Raw genomic sequence first — 19743 nt, forward strand, 5'->3', positions numbered from 1 at the left:
TTATGGTTGCCAACTCCATTGGAAATTTGAATTGAGATTATGACCATATCTTGAGGGAAAGAATTTTTTTGGGGAAAAAAAGGGGGGGGGATAAAAAGAAATTGTGGGGGGTCAATTTTTTCTCATTTCAGATTTCAGAAATTAAAAAGAATTATTCTTCAAATATTATTTTTTTTTCAAATTTCAAATATTGAAAAATTTCAAGAAGTAATCTTTAATTGCACAGTATGGCGCATTAGATTTGTAAAATCTTTGATCACATTTATTTATTTGTTATGCCGAATCTAACAGTGTATTTAAATTTTTAATTTTGGGTCCAGTTTTCAAATTGGTCTACATTAAGGTCCAAAGGGTCCAAAATTAAACTTTGTTTGATTTTAGCAAAAATTGAATATATGAGGTTCTTTGATATGCTGAATCTAAACATGTATTTAGATTTTTGATTTTTTGGCCCAGTTTTCAAGTTGGTCCAAATTGGGGTCCAAAATTAAACTTTGTTTGATTTCAACAAAAATTGAATATGTGGGGTTCTTTGATATGCTGAATCTAACCATGTATTTGGAATTTTTATTTGTGGACCCCGTTATCAAATTGGTTCATATTGAGGTCAAAAGGGTCCAAAATTAAACTTTTTGTTTGATTTCATCTAAAATTGAAGTATTGGGGTTCTTTGATATTCCAAATCTAACCGTGTATTTAGATTTTTAATTTTTGGTCCTGTTTTTTAAATTTGTCTACATTAAGGTCCAAAGGGTCCAAAATTAAACTTAGTTTGATTTTAACAAAAATTGAATTCTTGGGGTTCTTTGATATGCTGAATCTAAACATGTGTTTAGATTTTTGATTATGGGCCCAGTTTTCAAGTTGATTCAAATTGGGGTCCAAAATTAAACATTGTTTGATTTCAACAAAAATTGAATATATGAGGTTCTTTGATATGCTGAATCTAACCATGTATTTAGATTTTTGATTATGGGCCCAGTTTTCAAGTTGGTCCAAATTGGGGTCCAAAATTAAACTTTGTTTGATTTCAACAAAAATTGAATATATGAGGTTCTTTGATATGCTGAATCTAACCATGTATTTAGATTTTTTATTTGTGGGCCCTGCTATCAAATTGGTTCATATTGAGGTCAAAAGGGTCCAAAATTAAACTTTGTTTGATTTCATCAAAAATTGAATTATTGGGGTTCTTTGATATGCCAAATCTATCCGTGTTTTTAGATTTTTAATTTGGGTCCCGTTTTTTAAATTGGTCTTCATTGAGGTCCAAAGGGTCCAAAATTAAACTTAGTTTGATTTTAACAAAAATTGAATTCTTGGGGTTCTTTGATATGCTTAATCTAAACATGTGTTTAGATTTTTGATTATGGGCCCAGTTTTCAAGTTGGTCCAAGTTGGGGTCCAAAATTAAACTTTGTTTTGATTTCAACAAAAATTGAATATATGGGGTTCTTTGATATGCTGAATATAACCATGAATTTAGATTTTTTATTTGTGGGCCCCGCTATCAAATTGGTTCATATTGAGGTCAAAAGGGTCCAAAATTAAACTTTGTTTGATTTCATCAAAAATTGAATTATTGGGGTTCTTTGATATTCCAAATCTAACAGTGTATTTAGATTTTTAATTTCAAGTCCCGTTTTTTAAATTGGTCTACATTAAGGTCCAAATGGTCCAAAATTAAACTTAGTTTGATTTTAGCAAAAATTGAATTCTTGGGGTTCTTTGATATGCTGAATCTAAACATGTGTTTAGATTTTTGATTATGGGCCCAGTTTTCAAGTTTGTCCAAGTTGGGGTCCAAAATTAAACTTTGTTTGATTTTAACAAAAATTGAATATATGGGGTTCTTTGATATGCTGAATCTAACCATGTATTTTGATTTTGGACATTGGACCATAATAGGTAAATTAAAAAAATTCAAGTTCTAAGACCACATTCTTTCTGTGTCAGAAACCTATGCTGTGTCAAATATTTAATAACAATCCAAATTCAGAGCTGTATCAAGCTTGAATGTTGTGTCCATACTTGCCCCAACTGTTCAGGGTTCGACCTCTGCGGTCGTATCAAGCTGCGCCCCAGCGAAGCATTTTATTTTTTAGATAAATTTGTGTTGGGCATTGTGCATGAAGGATGACATATTTTGTGAGGAGTTACTTTTCCCTTATTTCAAAATTTAAAAAGTCCACAAAATACTGACTTGTGTACATGTAAATCTGATATTTAAGAAGTCAGAATTAAGGACCAGAAAATGGTCTAGAAATTACAAAATTAGATTCCATGGAAATATAATTAGTAAATTACAGTTCATTATATGAGTTTACAAACAATAAAATCCACTCCTATTTCTGTCCAAAAGTTCAGTCATTTCATTCTACTACTGGCATCATGCATCATGAATCTGTCAGTGCGTTGACATTGAGAACAATTGTCTATAAGGCTTTGTGTCAAATGTATTCATCTTGCTGCAAAACATGCAAGAAAATAATAAATAAAAGGATGATTTGTAAGATACTTTGACCAATCAGATAATTTTCGTTTCTATTCGTTAATTGAGGCTTTCTGACAATGCTTCACACTGTCTGAATTAACTTTGTATAATTGATTTTTGAAAGGAACTTCCAACAACACAGATTCCTCCCCGTCAGGTAACATAATTATCTAATCATGAACAGCCGATTGATCAAATTAAAACACTTTGTTGAACATTGTATGATGTTATTAAGGAACTATTAGTAACCTATTTCTCAGCAAATTGTCTGTACATGCATGAAACACAAGTTAATTTCTGATAATGGAAATCATCTATAAAGAGGTAATTGATTTTATATAGGAGCCTTCTTTGCTTGATTTACACATAATCATTATATTGGTATTAATTATGCTTTATTACTCAAAATTTACATATGAAGAAGCAACTGGCGGTTTTCTAATCACTTTCTCTTTTCAAATTAAGGACTTTGAATATTTGTTATGTTTATTATGACTGACTTTAATATCTCAAAATGGTTATTGAGAGTAAATTAAATCTAGGATTGGAGACATTACTAAAGTACACTGAGAAGTGAAATGTTACCGGAAGCGCTCTCTTTGGAATTAGCTTTTAACAAAAACATATGAAATAAGATTTTTTTATTGATTATGTAGACATTGCACAGCTATGCTGATATAATGTGTTAAGATTCAAAATGGTTTGGGGGCACTTGAGAAAGACAAAGGTTTCTTGTTTTTAAATATCAAGGTTTTTGCTTTGATACAATAATAAAGAGATGTTGTGCAATACTAAATGAACACCCACAAAGAATATGAACATATATGGCTTGTAACAATCCTATTTGAGCATGCTGAACATGGATGACAAAGTGGTCCGTTGAAGAAAAGGTCTTCAGGTGTTGGAGGGCTGAAATCTCATGATTGTTTTTTTTTATAAAAAGGTGTTTATTTGATTTTATGGCATTTTAAAGTTTTTGTCTCATTGAGATTTCTAGAACATTTCCTTATAGTCCTATATCTACTAGTGTTTCAGAATTCTTATTTCATGCAACTGAGGGAACTGGAAATCTGCCTAAAGATATCTTTAAGTTGGGCTTGTCTCACTTAGTTGAATTATAGTCAAAAGACAGTCATGGTCAGTCCTGTAAGCTGGGAAAGATTAGCATCTTTTGTATTTCTACTGTTATTTTACATAACATAGACAGCCATGATAAGTCCTAAAAGGTACTTTCGTCTCTACTGTTAATTTTACTTAATGTAGAAAGTCATGATTGGACTAAAAAGTTATTAAGTACTCGTACAATCAATGTTATCTTTACATTGAAATATCCTTTGTCCACTTCCTATACATGCTACGGATATTCTCTAATTAAAAACCGTACTCAGTAGGATGTTCCCACATTGATTGGAAATCAATGTCGCATTTCCTTTCTATAATTACGCTTCCAGCCCTTTTAATAAATCGATAATGTCTTTATAATTCTTGTAAATGACAATGGTTTCCATAAAGGAAGTGGGTGCTTCACTGCACAGGTGAAATCTTACATCATTGAAGGCCTATAGTACTTGTTAGTTTCAGAGGCTTGATTATCGTCATCTGTGTATATAAGTCGCAAGAGGTTAAAAAAGGTCCACAGTGGTGGATGGGTCTAATAGTATGCATAATTACAGTATCTTTCTGTACATGTATAGATAGGTCACTTATAGTAACATGGTACAATAGAGATCCAACATTTTTTTTTTTTTTTAAATTTTGACATCTACACCTTAGAAATATATGCAAAGAATGAATTATTTCAGTCTTAAGTTCCACTCATATTAAAAAACCTTATAAAAGATTTCAATAATCAGAAAAATGTAAAATGGGGTACCATTTTTAATGGATGAGGACTTGATAAAATATCCCTAATTAAGTAGTGTCGCCAGTATTGGATCAAACCTAAAAGTAAACAGAAAATAATATGCCAGCAGGTCAGTTTAAGCTCTTCCCATTTATATGGAGCATCGCCGCATGTGGCATGAGATTTCTCACTTAAAAGGTTCTTAAATTAGTAACACATATTATAATGGTTGATACATAAATTGAATATGTTTGTGTTTACTGGGAACTCTGTTTTACTGTAATATTCAATGAGTAGTTGTTCATTGATTCATCAGGTACGTATACTAAGCTCAATTTGTGGACATTTGTATTGATCTGATGAGTTAAGCCCTTTTCAACTGATTTTTGTCGCAAAAGCAAGACATAGCGATCCTACATTCCATCGTCGTCATAAGTCCACAAGTATTCATTCTGTGGTTAAAGTTTTTGAAATTTTAATAACTTTCTTAAACTATCCTGGATTTCTACCAAACTTGCATAGAAGCTTGTTTATGATCACAAGATAGTATTCAGAAGTAAATTTTGTAAAAACAAAATCCTGTTTATCCGTATTTTACTTATAAATGGACTTAGTTTTTCTGCCAGTTGTTAACATTACATTCACTCTGTGGTTAATGTTTTTGAAATTTTAATAACTTTCTTAAACTATCCTGGATTTCTACCAAACTTGGACAGAAGCTTGTTTATGATCAAAAGCTAGTATCTAGAAGGAAATTTTGTAAAAATTTGTTTCCTGTTTTTCGGTATATTACTTATAAATGGACTTAGTTTTTCTTCAGTTAACATTACATACAGTCTGCAGTTAAAGTTTTTAAAACATTTATTAGATTTATAAACCATCCTGGATTTTTACCAAATTTGGATAGAAGCTTCTTACAATCAAAAGATAGTATCTAGAGGGAAATTTTTAATAATTTTTTCCCCATTTTTGTTGAGCCTGTGACTAACAGCAAAAGTAGGCGAGACACTGGGTTCCGTGGAACCCTTACAAATTTTTATAGTTTGTTCTTATGCTGTACTGTTACACCACTGTTCCAGGTTAGGGGAGGGTTGGCGCACCTTCAAACTAGTTTATTCCCGCCACATTCTGTATGTGCCTGTCCCAAGTCAGGAGCATGTAATTCTGTGGTTGTCGTTTGTTGCTGTATATCATATTTGTTTTTCGTTCATTATTTTGTACATAAATCAGGCCGTTAGTTTTCTCGTTTGAATTGTTTTACATTTGTCATTTCAGGGACTTTTATAGCTGACTATATGATATGGGTTTTGCTCATTGTTGAAGGCCGTACAGTGACCTATAGTTGTTAAATTTTCTGTGTCATTTGGTCTCTTGTTGGGAGTTGTCTCATTGGCAATCATACCACATCTTCTTATTTTTATATAATAATAAAAATTGGAATAACAGTACCTATAACTATAAATGATGATTCAGAATATTTAATTTAAAAATCTAACTTTCATAATTAAAATCGATTTCATAATTTTTATCACTGATAATCTTAAGCTCCAATTATTCTTAAGTGTTTCATCAGTCAATATGGTTTGATATATAGTGCATTAATAAAAATCAAACTTATTCCAGACAACTATTTAAAATTTCTGTAAATTTTATTGTGTTAATTGCTCTGTCATTTCCACATGGAAAATCTAGTTGCATTGCAATTTTTCAAGTCATCTTTCAGCATTGGATTGATTTTAGAAAATCTGTTTTTTTTTTTCTTGTTAAAAGGGCAACAGTTTCATTAGAACTTTTTTGTAAATGGTAATTGTTATGCAGTTCCATGTGTGTGATCTTTGTTTTACATAGATAGCCTTCATTGTTATATTTTATTCTCATAATCCATGTCTGTCCTGACAGACATATTCATTGTTTTACTTCACTTCATCACATGTTCACTAAGATCGACATGAAGAAAGCCGATTTATATTTCCAAGAAAGAAAGATAGCACTTTAAGCCAGCCATCTATCAGGGTTTTGCTAATGAAGGGAAGTATTACGTTTTCTGACTGACCATTGATTAAAGGATATGAAAAAGGTATTGGACATTGGAAACAAGGATTACTGGAGATTTGTGGTAAATGTCAATCAAACAGTAACCCAATCACACCTACAGCTAAAGTTAAATTAATAGTAAAACGTATTGTTCTAGTCCAAGGACAGAGGAGTGTCCATACCATATATATGTCACACTCAAGGAATTCCAACTAGTGTGTAACTTAAAATGTGATGTATGTAAGCAAGGAATACTTACAAATCTTCCTCAAACTATTCCTAAAGACTGCATCTATTCATTTATAATTTGCAAGCAAAGTAGATCAGCTTGTATCTAAACAAGCATATGTTACTTATAATCTCATTTATGAATGTTATAAGCCCTCTAAATTTATTTTTTTAATTATTTGACAAATTTGAAGATAAAATCAAATTAGTTAAAAATAAAAATGACTTTTACCATCCCCTATGTATCCTCTTAATGCAGTTTTAATTGACATGTTCTAAATTAGTTCTGATGCTCCCTAATCCCATTGATGTTTTCATAGAAATTCGATTCTGTCAAAGTTTTATGAGATTTTATTTAACATTTTCCGTTTCTTTTGAAACCTGAAGGAACCTGTCAATTGATTTACTTTGACTGGAAAGGTTGATGAGGAAATGAATTACTCCTTCTTTTCTTTTCCTATGAAAAATATGAGACCCCAGATTAGATTGATTGATTGATTGGTGTTTGCTTTACGCCGCCTTAGTGCAAAAAGGCTATATCGCAGCGAGAGCTAATTCGAACATTTAACAATTTAAAGTATATTTTTAAAATCAGACAAAGGTCCTTCAATATACTTAAACTCAAGTCTAAAGCAAAAGTTTATTTACAAATAAAAATCAACATTAAGATAAGGTGATAAAAATTAAAATCATTTTCAATTCATGAGACATGAATATACAAATGTATATAGATATAAGAAGATGTGGTATGAGTGCCAATGAGACAACTCTCCATCATATTTATGTATCAGGCCCCTGGTTTTCTCGTTTAAATAATTTTACTTATGTCATGTCATGGCCTTTTACAGCGTTGTTATATGGTAAGGGTTTTGATCATTGTTGAAGGCCGTAGGATGACCTTATAGTTGCAAACATCTACATCATTTGGTCTCTTGTGAAGTAGTTCTGTTTTGTTGGCAATCATACCATATTTTCTTATTTTTTATTACTGGGAACCTTGTTTTACTATTGTATTCAATGAGTAGTTGCTTGTTTTTAGAGCTAGTATACAGGGCCCAGTTGGTCACAATCTAGAGGTACTCCTGAATGGATCTTATTTTTAGAGCTAGTATACAGAGCCCAGTTGGTCACAATCTAGAGATAATCCTGAATGGATCTTATTTTTAGAGCTAGTATACATGACCCAGTTGGTCACAATCTAGAGATAATCCTGAATGGATCTTATTTTTAGAGCTAGTATACAGAGCCCAGTTGGTCACAATCTAGAGATAACCCTGGATGGATCTTATTTTTAGCTCACCTGGCCTGAAGGGCCAAGTGAGCTTTTCTCATCACTTGGCGTCTGTCGTCCGGCGGCGTCCGTCGTCGGCGTTAACTTTTTACATTTTGAACTTCTCTAGAGAACCACTGAATGGAATGAAACCAAACATGGCATGAATGTTTCTTATGAGGTGCTGACCAAGTGTTGTTACTTTGTAGCGAATCCATCATCCAAGATGGCCGCCAGCGGGGGACTTAGTTTAACATAGGACTCTATGGGAAATGCATACAAATGTCTTCTTTTAGAGAACCACTGAATGGAATGAAACCAAACATGGCATGAATATTTCTTTTGAGGTGCTGACCGAGTGTTGTTACTTTGAAGCCTATCCATAATCCAAGATGGCCGCCAGCGGGGGACTTAGTTTAACATAGGACCCTATGGGAAATACATACAAATGTCTTCTTTTAGAGAACCACTGAATGGAATGAAACCAAACATGGTATGAATGTTCCTTATGAGGTGCTGACCGAGTGTTGTTACTTTGAAGCCGATCCATAATCCAAGATTGCCGCCAGCGGGGGACTTAGTTTAACATGGGACCCTATGGGAAATACATACAAATGTCTTCTTTTAGAGAACCACTGAATGGAATAAAAGCAAACATGGCATGAATGTTCCTTATGAGGTGCTGACCAAGTGTTGTTACTATGAAGCTGATCCATAATCCAAGATGGCCGCCAGCAGGGGACTTAGTTTAACATTGGACCCTATGGGAAATACATACAAATGTCTTCTTTTAGAGAACCACTGAATGGAATGAAACCAAACATGGCATGAATGTTTCTTATGAGGTGCTGACAGAGTGTTGTTACTTTGAAGCCGATCCATAATCCAAGATGGCCGCCAGCAGGGGACTTAGTTTAACATGGGACCCTATGAGAAATACATACAAATGTCTTCTTTTAGAGAACCACTGAATGGAATGAAACCAAACATGGCATGAATGTTCCTTATGAGGTGCTGACCGAGTGTTGTTACTTTGAAGCCGATCCATAATCCAAGGTGGCCGCCTGCAGGGGACTTAGTTTAACATGGGACCCTATGAGAAATACATACAAACGTCTTCTTTTAGAGAACCACTGAATGGAATGAAACCAAACATGGCATGAATGTTCCTTATGAGGTGCTGACCGAGTGTTGTTACTTTGAAGCCGATCCATAATCCAAGATGGCCGCCAGCGGGGGACTTAGTTTAACATGGGACCCTATGGGAAATACATACAATTGTCTTCTTTTAGAGAACCACTGAATGGAATGAAACCAAACATGGCAAGAATGTTCCTTATGAGGTGCTGACCAAGTGTTGTTACTTTGAAGCTGATCCATCATCCAAGATGGCAGCCAGCGGGGGACTTAGTTTAACATAGGACCCTATGGGAAATACATACAAATGTCTTCTTTTAGAGAACCATTGAATGGAATGAAACCAAACATGGCATGCATGTTCCTTTTGAGGTGCTGACCAAGTGTTGTTACTTTGAAGCTGATCCTTCATCCATGATGGCTGCCAGATGTGGACAATGTTTAACAAAGGACCCTATGGACAATATATACAAATGTCTTCTTTTAGAGAACCACATACTGAATGGATTGAAACCAAACATAGCATGAATGTTCCTTATGAGGTGCTGACTAAGTTTTGTTACTTTGAAGCTGATCCTTCATCCATGATGGCCGCCAATGGGGGGACTTCCTTTAACATAAGACCCTATGGGAAATACATACAAATGCTTCTTCTAGAGGTGCACTGAATGGAATGAAACCAAAACATGGCATAAATGTTTCTTATGAGGTGCTGATTAAGTGTTGCTACTTTGTTGCCGATTTACTGTTCAAGATGGCCACCAGGATTTTTTTATTAAAATACAGGACCAATATTAAACCAAATTTGGCCTCACTCATTATTAGGGTATCTGTTATGATTTTAATCTATTTTTACATGATTTCCAAAACCAAAGTAGAATCAGGTGAGCGACACAGGCTCTTGAGAGCCTGTAGTTTTTTTACACAAAAGTTAGGTAAGTTAAATCCCATTTGATACCAAAGCAGTTCATTTGTAACTCATTTAAATGAAGCACTGTGTTCAATGTTAAAGAGAATAATTAGTAGCTATGGATGTAAGAAAAATTAATAATTTTACATTTTCACATTTGGTTTTACATGTTTACAGTTGAAATGCACTTTTACTTTTTATATTCGGTCTTTTTAATTTGAGATTGAATTAATTATTTAATGGCTTAGATGATTTATTACAAAGTGATTTCAATTTGAAACCATTTAATCTCCAAATGATGTCATGCAGATATTAGGAGGCAATATAGTCAGCTCATAACTGCCAAATGTTTCTAGGAATATTTTGTAAACAATCAGTTCTTTTGATTATTCTAGATCTCTAGTTAAATTCTAAATGTTATCATCATTGCGTAACAAATAAATGTGCCTTTAATTCCCAGCATTGGTTTTGTATTGTAAATGTACAAAGAGCTTTAGAATATGGATGCATTTGTACTAATAGATTGCAGGGTTATGGGAATATTAATGAATAAATGATTGAATGAAACTTGTTGCTGAGATCCAGCGGGAAAAGTCATTTATAAGCCTTACAATGTATCTGTGTCTGGCTAATTTAATTGAGCCATCAGTGGAAGGTGGTTGATACCACCATTTCTATATGAAATATAACTAGTTTGGGTTAATGGGAGTATTGCAGCAAAAGCAAGATTTATTTCTTCTTACTTTGATATCTAGGAGCTCATCATCATAACCAATCTGTCTGAAATTTCTGTTTGAAAAGATTCAACTTAGCTTTAATGTTTAACAATTTATTGTCAGGTTAAGGCTTTACTGCGTTGTTCAAATTTGTGTTGTCTGAGACATTTTATTGTAATTTTTTTTACAGACATATTAATTGTTATTGATAAGTGTTGTTACCTTGGAGTTGTCAGTTTCTATAGGACTTATGTGTCCTGAATGTATCCTTGGTATTTTCAGCCTTTTTTTTTTTAATTAAAGATTAGTGATAAAAATGACACTTACTTAAGCTTAGCTAATTAGATTTTTAGCAACACAACAAGCAATGAAGTGTCTAAACACTTTGATGACATGGGAAAAACAAAAATCAATATAGTATGTGGCACCTATACAAGAACAATCTAGTTTTTGATAATTTTTGTCGTTATAGAAAGGGCTTAGTTGGGGTCAAAGCTCTAGTCTGAGTTATAATAGCTTTTCTATAGATTTTTTTCTTCAACTCCCAGTGCCTGCTTTTTCAATTATTTCCACTTTTTGTTTTCCAAAATAAAAAGATAATAAAGGGATTAAAGATTACTGACTCTAAAATAAGATAAAAAAAATTTTGTGTTTTGTTCTCGTGATTATTATTGTCCCCTGCACAACGCGTTGCAGGTGGACATAGAAATACCGGGCATCAGTTCTACGGTCTTGTTAGTGCTCTCACATGTACATTTCTTGGCAGATTTTTATAAAACTTATATCATAGGTTTATGTCAGCATTGTCTTTGACGAGTTTGAAAATCAGTACTGATCAATTATTTTCTAAAGAGTAATACCCCTTGGAAACATTAATTTTATGGAAAATTTCATCATTAGCGCTCTCATGTGTACAATTCTTACCAGATTTTTATGAAACTTATATTGTAGGTTTATATCAGTAATGTCTTGGACAAGTTTGAAAATCAGTCCTGATCAATTATTTTAAAAAGAGTTATGCCCCTAATGGAAACATTAATCATATGGAAAATTGCATTGTTACAAATGTATAGCGCTCTGACATTTGTACAATTCTTGCCAGATTTTTATGAAACTTATATCATAGGTTTATATCAGGAATTTCTTAGACATTTTCGAAAATAAGTTCTTATCAAATATTTTTAACGAGTTATGCCCCTTGGAAATATTAATTATATTTGAAATCACATTGAATTTGCTCTGAATCATTCATTATCTCAGAAATATATTTATCAACAGTTTTAAAGAACCAAAAAAGTGTTTTTTTTTTATTATTTATTGCCCTTGATCCTTGGATAGATAAAATATGTGAAATGCGGGGGACATGGGAACTCTGTTCTTTTATTTAAACAATTTAGCTGTAGCTTATGTACATACTAATAGGAAGATGTGGTATGATTGCCAATGAGACAATTATCCACCAGAGACCAAAGATCAAGGATGTAAACAACTTTAGGGCAATGTACTGCCTTCAACAAATCTATATCATATAGTAAGCTATAAAAGCCCCGACAAAACATAAAACAATTCCATAAAGAAAGCCTACAGCCTGATTGATTTACAAAACAATAAAGGAAAGAGAGCAAACAATGACAACAACTGAATTACAGGCTCCTGACTTGGGACAGGTGCATACAGAAGGTTGGGGGGTTAGATATGTTTGAAAGCACCTATTGTGACCCTCGTCCTGACCTTGGACATTGGTATAACAGCATAACATTATAACAAACTACAAATGTATAGAATTCAGTTGGAAAAGGCCTAGGCTGAAATGTAGCTGTTGCAAGCATTTTCCTGTGCAATAGAAGTTACTGTGTCCAGTTCATTACTGTATTAAGCATGATACTATGTCCACACTTGCTTTAGTTTTACAGGTACTTGTCAACCTTGTTGCTTTTCCATTTATCAAATGATAAAATTATTCAACATATCATGTTGATAGTTATATAAGAAAATAAAGATATGAAATATTTATTGAAATATGAGAATAATGTTTTACCATTACGTAGATGAGATGACTTACAAAATTTACATGTAATCTTTAAAATGTTTTTCCTTTTTTCTACTTTTAGCCAAGTTGATGTTACAGATGAAGTGAGGGAATATTTACGGAAGCCTACGTTTGATAACTGGCAGTGGGATGACCCAGAAATGTTGATATTACTTCGCCAAATGTATATAGATTTAAATCTGGTATCAAATCTAAATATTGAGGTATTACTGAATTTATATATTTGGGTTTTGTCATCACTTTATTCATGTGATGTTGATGACTTTTTCATAGTAAAATGATCAGACAAATAAGGAAGATGTCTAAATGATAAAGCAATTTACATTTATAATCTGTTCAAAACTTAACTTTTCTTTCTTTATGCCTCTCCAGTACAGTAGTTCGGGAGATATTATTTTTTCCAGTCTGTGTATCTGTTTGTATATTTTTAAAATGGGTTGTCTCTTTGTTTGTCTGTAATCAGATACAAGATTTACATTAATGCTATCATTGAAGAGTTATATTGACAGGAACTTCAAGAAACTGACTTCAAACGTATAAAGTCAATGCTGCAAAATTGTTAATTAACTCAATATCTCATATCTATGCATGGGTTCAATCAAAGTTTTTTAGGATCCTCGTCATTAATCGTAATTACGGAATATACAAAAATGACGTGATGTCCCATAATTGGAAAGGATATAGAATTTAATGACTACCGGTTTTGCTGCTTTGAAATAGAGAAAAAGGAACAATAAAAACCTTGCGACTTTTTTCACAAAATATCTTAAGAGTTTAAATACTCACAAGTCATTGACATTTCAGTTTCTTATTAAGGTTTACTTGATAACTTTTACAGATATTATTATTATTAAGTGTCTCCTAAATGTCCAGTAGCAAACATTTCATACATTTTCAACATTTATGATTATAACTATCATTCACCTTTTAAAATTATTAAATTTGAACCTGTATATTAAAGGTGTATCATGTTTAACTTAACTATATCCTACCTTAAAATCCTAATATTTTATGTAGAGGTCCTTACTCAGAGAATTTAACCTCTTTTAAACTTATTTAGTAAACATGTCACAGTTTTCATTTACATTGAGATGATCGAGAAATAATGACTATTTTTGTTACACTCCATAAAAATTGACAACATTTAACCTAAATTTTGAGTTGTCAGCCGCCATCCTCCACACTACACGTGCATCACATTATTTTCTGCAAACACTACTTCAGGTATATGTAATTTTTTTTATAGGATGTTTCCAAGTTCCAACGATTAAAACAAATTAAATGAAAAATAAAATAATCTTACATTCTCTCTGAATGCAGTTAATTTTCTTATGTCATTCTGTGAAAATAGGGACCAATTTTTATACGACCATGGTCGTATATTGGTATCATGTCATCTCTCTGAAATTATACCACAAGTTTCCATACCACAAAGGGATGGTTAGGATTGGCTTTGGGTTTTTTTGGCTCAAACCGTTTAGGAATTAGGGGCAAAAAAAGGGGAAAAAACAAGGGTTTCCTGGTTAATGGACAATTTAAAAGCAGTGTAAGGGAGGTAAATCCAAACATACAAAATCGATAACAAATCATGTGACAAGATTGGCCTCAGTCAACTGAACAGGGGAAGGCGGCATCACAGATACCCCACTATAAGTTATCTACGGATATGAACGTAGATAACGAATTTATCCCCGGTCTTAGTCCAAATATGGCGATTTTTAGAGAAATTCGACCACAAAGTGTTACTTGAAAGCAATGTTTTTTTCATTATTTAGAAAAGTATTATTGAAATATGGGAATTTGACATATTTTTAAGGAGGCGTAGGGTACTACCTTTGGTAGAACCCTACAGGAAGTCAAATAGAAGACGGTTTTAATCCAGAGATAGAGAAACTGGAATGGGTCAAATTTGGCGCTCAATGTTGTGAGAGTTATGTCATAGATGGTGTGATGTGAACGTGGGTCATTTGCATAGCTAGGTCAGTAGTCCCATTCATTGACAATGTGGCAGCCAAGTGATGCAATTACTCAAATGAGTGCAACTGATTGGCATAATAGAATAAAATCGTTAGTGGATTAAATATTTAATTAAAGACATCTACAGAATTCAATATTTCACAAGGAACAACCATGGAACTAAGGAAAACTTGTGTGAAGTTCCCGGTATATTGGGTAGCAACGTCAGGGTATATGGGTTAGCAACACCCAGGGCTATGGGTTTTGTAATGACGTGTGATAACCAATCAAAATCCTAGAAATATACTCAGCCGGGGATAAAAAGGAGTCATTACGTACTTGACAAACTGAGTCGGATTCTTTTATTTTTTTACAGAAATCAGTGGGAGTGGAATGTGCTAATTTTTTGTTGGAGTTCCTGTCAATATGATACTTCCATGATACTATGAATTTATGGTATAATCAAGTTGATACTTATCTTTGAAATGTATGCCAAATATGGGTATTGACCAAGTTTTTGTGGTTTAGCAAATATGTTTCAATTTAGATATAAGAACAAAATGTACTGAATATAACGACAAGATAAAACAGCTATAGATCACCTTTCGCCTCCAACAATGAGCAGAACCAATACTGTTTAGTCAGCTCCCAAAATTCTATCTTATAAGCTACCATTTCCATACAGCTAATCTCAAGAGTTTTGTACATAGATTCTCTAGGATGATTCTAATTGCATGGTTATTCCAGATATGTTTTCCCTAAATACATATGAACAAGTGTACCTTTACAAAATGTGTCTAGATTAAATTTGTAATTCAATTCATTGCCCGACATATTTTATGAAAAAAAATCAACTAAATTTGACTCTTTCCTTGTGATAAGCATTGTTAGAACACTAAATAAATTTAGTGAGATGAAAGAAGAAGAGATCATAATTGAGTTGTCTTGTCAGTCTTAGTCAAACTCAGCTAACTGTATTGTTCACTGTCAATTAGTGTAAAATATATACTTTGACAAGCACTGAACATCGCCTCCGGGAACTCTTACACATTGTGTATTGATTGGACAGTCAGACAACTTAGTTATCATTAGAACAATTCTTAAAATGTATCCAAAGGCAAATATTATCAAACTTCCAGATTGAAACAGTCACATAATCAAACTATTCTGTTAATTCCCACCACTATTTTTAAATTCAGAAGTGGTTTCATATATAGAGGAAAACAGAACCCTTGAAAAGGCAATTAACTTAATTTCACAATTATTACAACCTCATTGCAAATGCAAATAACAGGGGACATTAGGGGTCTAATACTTGGTATGAATAGGGTTAATTTTTTATATTTACTAAGTTCACATAATAAGTTATTACATAAGTTGTGATTTCTCACTAAAATACAATCTGATAATATCACATGAGCAAAACAATCGATAATTTCACTCCTCTGACATCATACAACAATGGGTGTTGTCAAGACATTGTTGAAAGCGTTACATCAAAGCAAATAACAAAATGTGTTGAAAAAAAAATTTCTACTTCATTTCCAAAAAAGTTCATGGTCAATGTACATGTAATAAAACGTCAATAACTAATCCAAAAATTATATTTTAATTGAAATATTCAACTTGCAAATGAACTACACTGATAAATAACCTGGTGAATTAATGCGTTGTTTGGTCACTTCGTGAATATTTTTCCGTATTTGAATTCTATGATTATATATATTATAAATATCTATATTTATAGGATTATTAAGTCATTGAATCTTCACTAAGGATTTGTTTTAAGGACATTTATAGATTTGACGTATACTCAAGGTCAAAGGTCAAACTAAGGTAGCATCTAAGTAAATTGTCTATCAGCAGTATACATGGTATATTGCCTTTTCAACTTTAAAAATCATTCTTCATCAAACATAATTTTAGTATTTAAGGAGTGAATGACCTCAACTAATTTGCATAGTCAGGCAGTATTTTTAAAAATCACAGAGAATTAAGATCTTAATATATTGTCCATGATTGAAACTTTTATGAATAGTAAAGATAACTATTGTAAACAGACAATTAAACAAAATATTTAAAAAGCAATTTAGTCCAAAAAAATAAAGATAAGAAGAAAATATTACTTTCTTCATGTTCTTACCTATATAAGTTACATTTGTAAATATTATTGAATGACTACAAGTGATACCTCCAAATTATTCACCAGTACTGTTTTATATGGTTATGGAAAAGAAGAAAATATGACTTCTTACTTTGCTTTAACATATTTATGTTGAAATATCAAGGGCAAACAATATCTAGTTTATCATACAAAATTGTAGTTTTATCATAACATAGTAAACCCTGTTAGAAATCAGTTGGAGCTAAAATGATGGAAACAAATTGTGGTGTCCTTGTTTTAATCTTTTTTAGATACATACATTAATATTTCTTGTTTTATTGAATTTACTGTATAGAAGTTACATCATTACATGTATTAATGCATTGACGTTATGTCGTATCTCTTCAGGCATTAAGAGTCTCTAAAAAATATGTGTAAAATTTTAATGGAATGTAAAAGGTATGACGTTGCCGAGGCTGTTGTGCTTAATTTATTGACTAGTTGCATGTTGCAGTAACATTATAATGCAATTTTTCTATCTCCATCATTTTCAGTTTTTCCATAAATACTTAATGAACTATAAAGTTATAATAGAAGAAGCAATTAGACATTGAGCTCAACTTCATTTTCATTGTATGATAAATTAGATTGGAAATTCCTGATATTTGAATGCACTACTACTGTGCTTTAATGTTGTAACTACCAGGGGGACAAAATAATCTAGTTTATCATACAAAATTGTAGTTTTGTCATAACATACTTAACTCTGTTGGAAATCAGTTGGAGTCAAAATTATAAAGAAAAATTATTCTGAATTATGTATTGATTATCAAAAGCTGATTTTCCCATTAGGCCAAATAAATAGATATATGTTTTATGCTTTTCCTCATTTAGAAAATATGGTACAGGCACATACAGAATTTTTGTGAGCATTAAACTCTCTGCCTAAGTTGGGCCTGTAATGTAATGTACAACATAAGAACAAACTAAAGAAATCAGTTGGAAAACAGACTCATCAAATCAGCACTTAGCACATACAAATCAAAAACAAAAAGACAAAAAACACCACGTACTGATTTAAGAGCACTGGCAATGTCCTTCGACATCAGGTACTGATTTAAGAGTACTGGCAATGTCCATCGGTATCAGGTTCTGATTTAGGAGTACTGACACTGTCCATCGACATCAGGAACTGCTTTAAGAGTACTGGTAATGTCCATCGACAACAGATGCTATTGATTTACTGTTGTACTTCCAAAGATATCTTGAGATAATTCAACTTTGTTTTTATCAAAGTTTTTTTTTTTATATTCATATTCAAACTAAAGTCTGTAAAATTGGTATTTGCTGCTTTTCTACTAAGCACTTGGTATTAAGGAGACAGAATAATGTGTCCAGGTAGGGTGACATGTCTTACCTGGTGAACTATCACATTAAAAATCCGACTCAGCATTTCAGTCTAAAGTAGGGGTCATATTCATATTGGACTAACGTGTTCTTGTCCTGAATATGCATCTATTTTGCTGCTGCACATTAAACAGCCAGCTCTCCATCCATGATGTATCTGTGTTTTGTCTGATGAATTACAATTGTATGTTTTACAATTTGAAATATTTAATTTTTGTTCAAAACTTGTTGTTTTTAATTTCAGATGCCAATCTTACATAATTGGTTGTATGAAATTTATAGAAATTATAACCAAGTGCCTTTTCACAACTTCAAACATTGTTTTATGGTTGCACAAATGGTAAGTTTAAGAATATTTACATCAGCAGACGAATTAATAGACCACTTTCGAGTTCGTTGCATTTCCGTCAAAAACTTTGGTTTTAGTGAACATCATTCGTGCGTTTAGGGGCATCGCCACTTAAATTCTTATAATTGATAATCAGCACTGCTGTAATTAGGGAATTGTGATTAAGTACTTATGGAACAAACATTATTTCTAGTTTGTCCTGCATAATGTCGATCACGAAGACGCTTGATGAACTTTAATAGTGCAGGAATACAGGTGATCCCCTCTATCTGGTAAATTACGTCATAAAGGCGGGCATAATTGACGAATTTTTCCGGTGCAGGCTATAACACGAAAGTGGTCTATTACAAAAGCATTAAAGTATATGTTAATTCTAATTTCAGCAATGTTTGAAAATGATAAAAGTTCATTGTTGGTCATAAGTACCTTTTCTGAATTCAAGAAAATATATTACCACCCATTGATATTTTCAGTGTTCAATCAGACAATGTGTTTTTACCCCTGCTCTGAAAGAGGGGATATACTGGTAACCTCTGTCAATCTGTCCTTGTGTCTATCTGTCCATTCCTCCACATGTCCCGCCGTCTATCTGCCATTACTATTTTGTCACCCTGCTAGCACCTTCATTTTTTGCTGGGTCCTCCTCAAATTTGGTTGAAGGTATTGAAACCACAGATGAATTTGAGCACCAGCAAAATCTGAAAGCGAGGCTCATTTCTTTTCTGGGTTTTTCTTCTTCACATTTGTAGGAAATTAGTTTCTACTTATAATCTGATGACTTCTTCAATGAGGAACTATTTTTCAGGAGTGGGACATGTAAACATATCTTGTATTAACTGTTAAGGGGGCATCAGATAATGTGAGCTTGCTCACTAAAGGTTCATTCATTTATGTTTTTGTTCCATGAAAAAGCAAATACAATTTTATTGCACGTCTTAGTTATATTAATCCCTCAGAGATATTCAAAATGGCAGCGAATATTTGATAGTAAGGTCATTTTATGCTGGGAAAAAACATTGATTAAAAATCTAGCCCCATGATAGATTTGGAAACATATTTAATGACTGATCAAATTGATGCTTTTCTTTATTTAATTTATGTCAATTTGAAAATATTATTGTATTATATTGTAACATCAGGGGCCAGTCACCTGACATATTATTTATTATGATGAAATAAACTAAAATGAAAGTCACAGGTTCACATACTTGTGCAAGTTCTAGTTGTCAAAATCTCTACCAACAC

The 19743-nt window shown here is 32.5% G+C and overlaps 1 protein-coding gene across 2 annotated transcripts in view; it reads left to right on the forward strand.

Annotated features, from left to right (window-relative positions):
- The window catches only part of LOC127719761 (high affinity cGMP-specific 3',5'-cyclic phosphodiesterase 9A-like), a 90489-nt gene that overhangs the window by 42545 nt on the left and 28201 nt on the right, over positions 1-19743 (forward strand). For both annotated transcript variants that reach the window (XM_052226015.1, XM_052226016.1), the window contains exons 6-7: positions 12744-12885; positions 18394-18489. In XM_052226015.1, coding sequence (XP_052081975.1) covers positions 12744-12885; positions 18394-18489 — 238 coding nt within the window. The remainder of the gene's footprint in view (positions 1-12743; positions 12886-18393; positions 18490-19743) is intronic.

This window comes from Mytilus californianus, unplaced genomic scaffold (genome assembly GCF_021869535.1).
Source record: "Mytilus californianus isolate M0D057914Y unplaced genomic scaffold, xbMytCali1.0.p SCAF_11, whole genome shotgun sequence".
In the NCBI taxonomy this organism is placed as follows: Eukaryota; Metazoa; Mollusca; class Bivalvia; order Mytilida; family Mytilidae; genus Mytilus; species Mytilus californianus.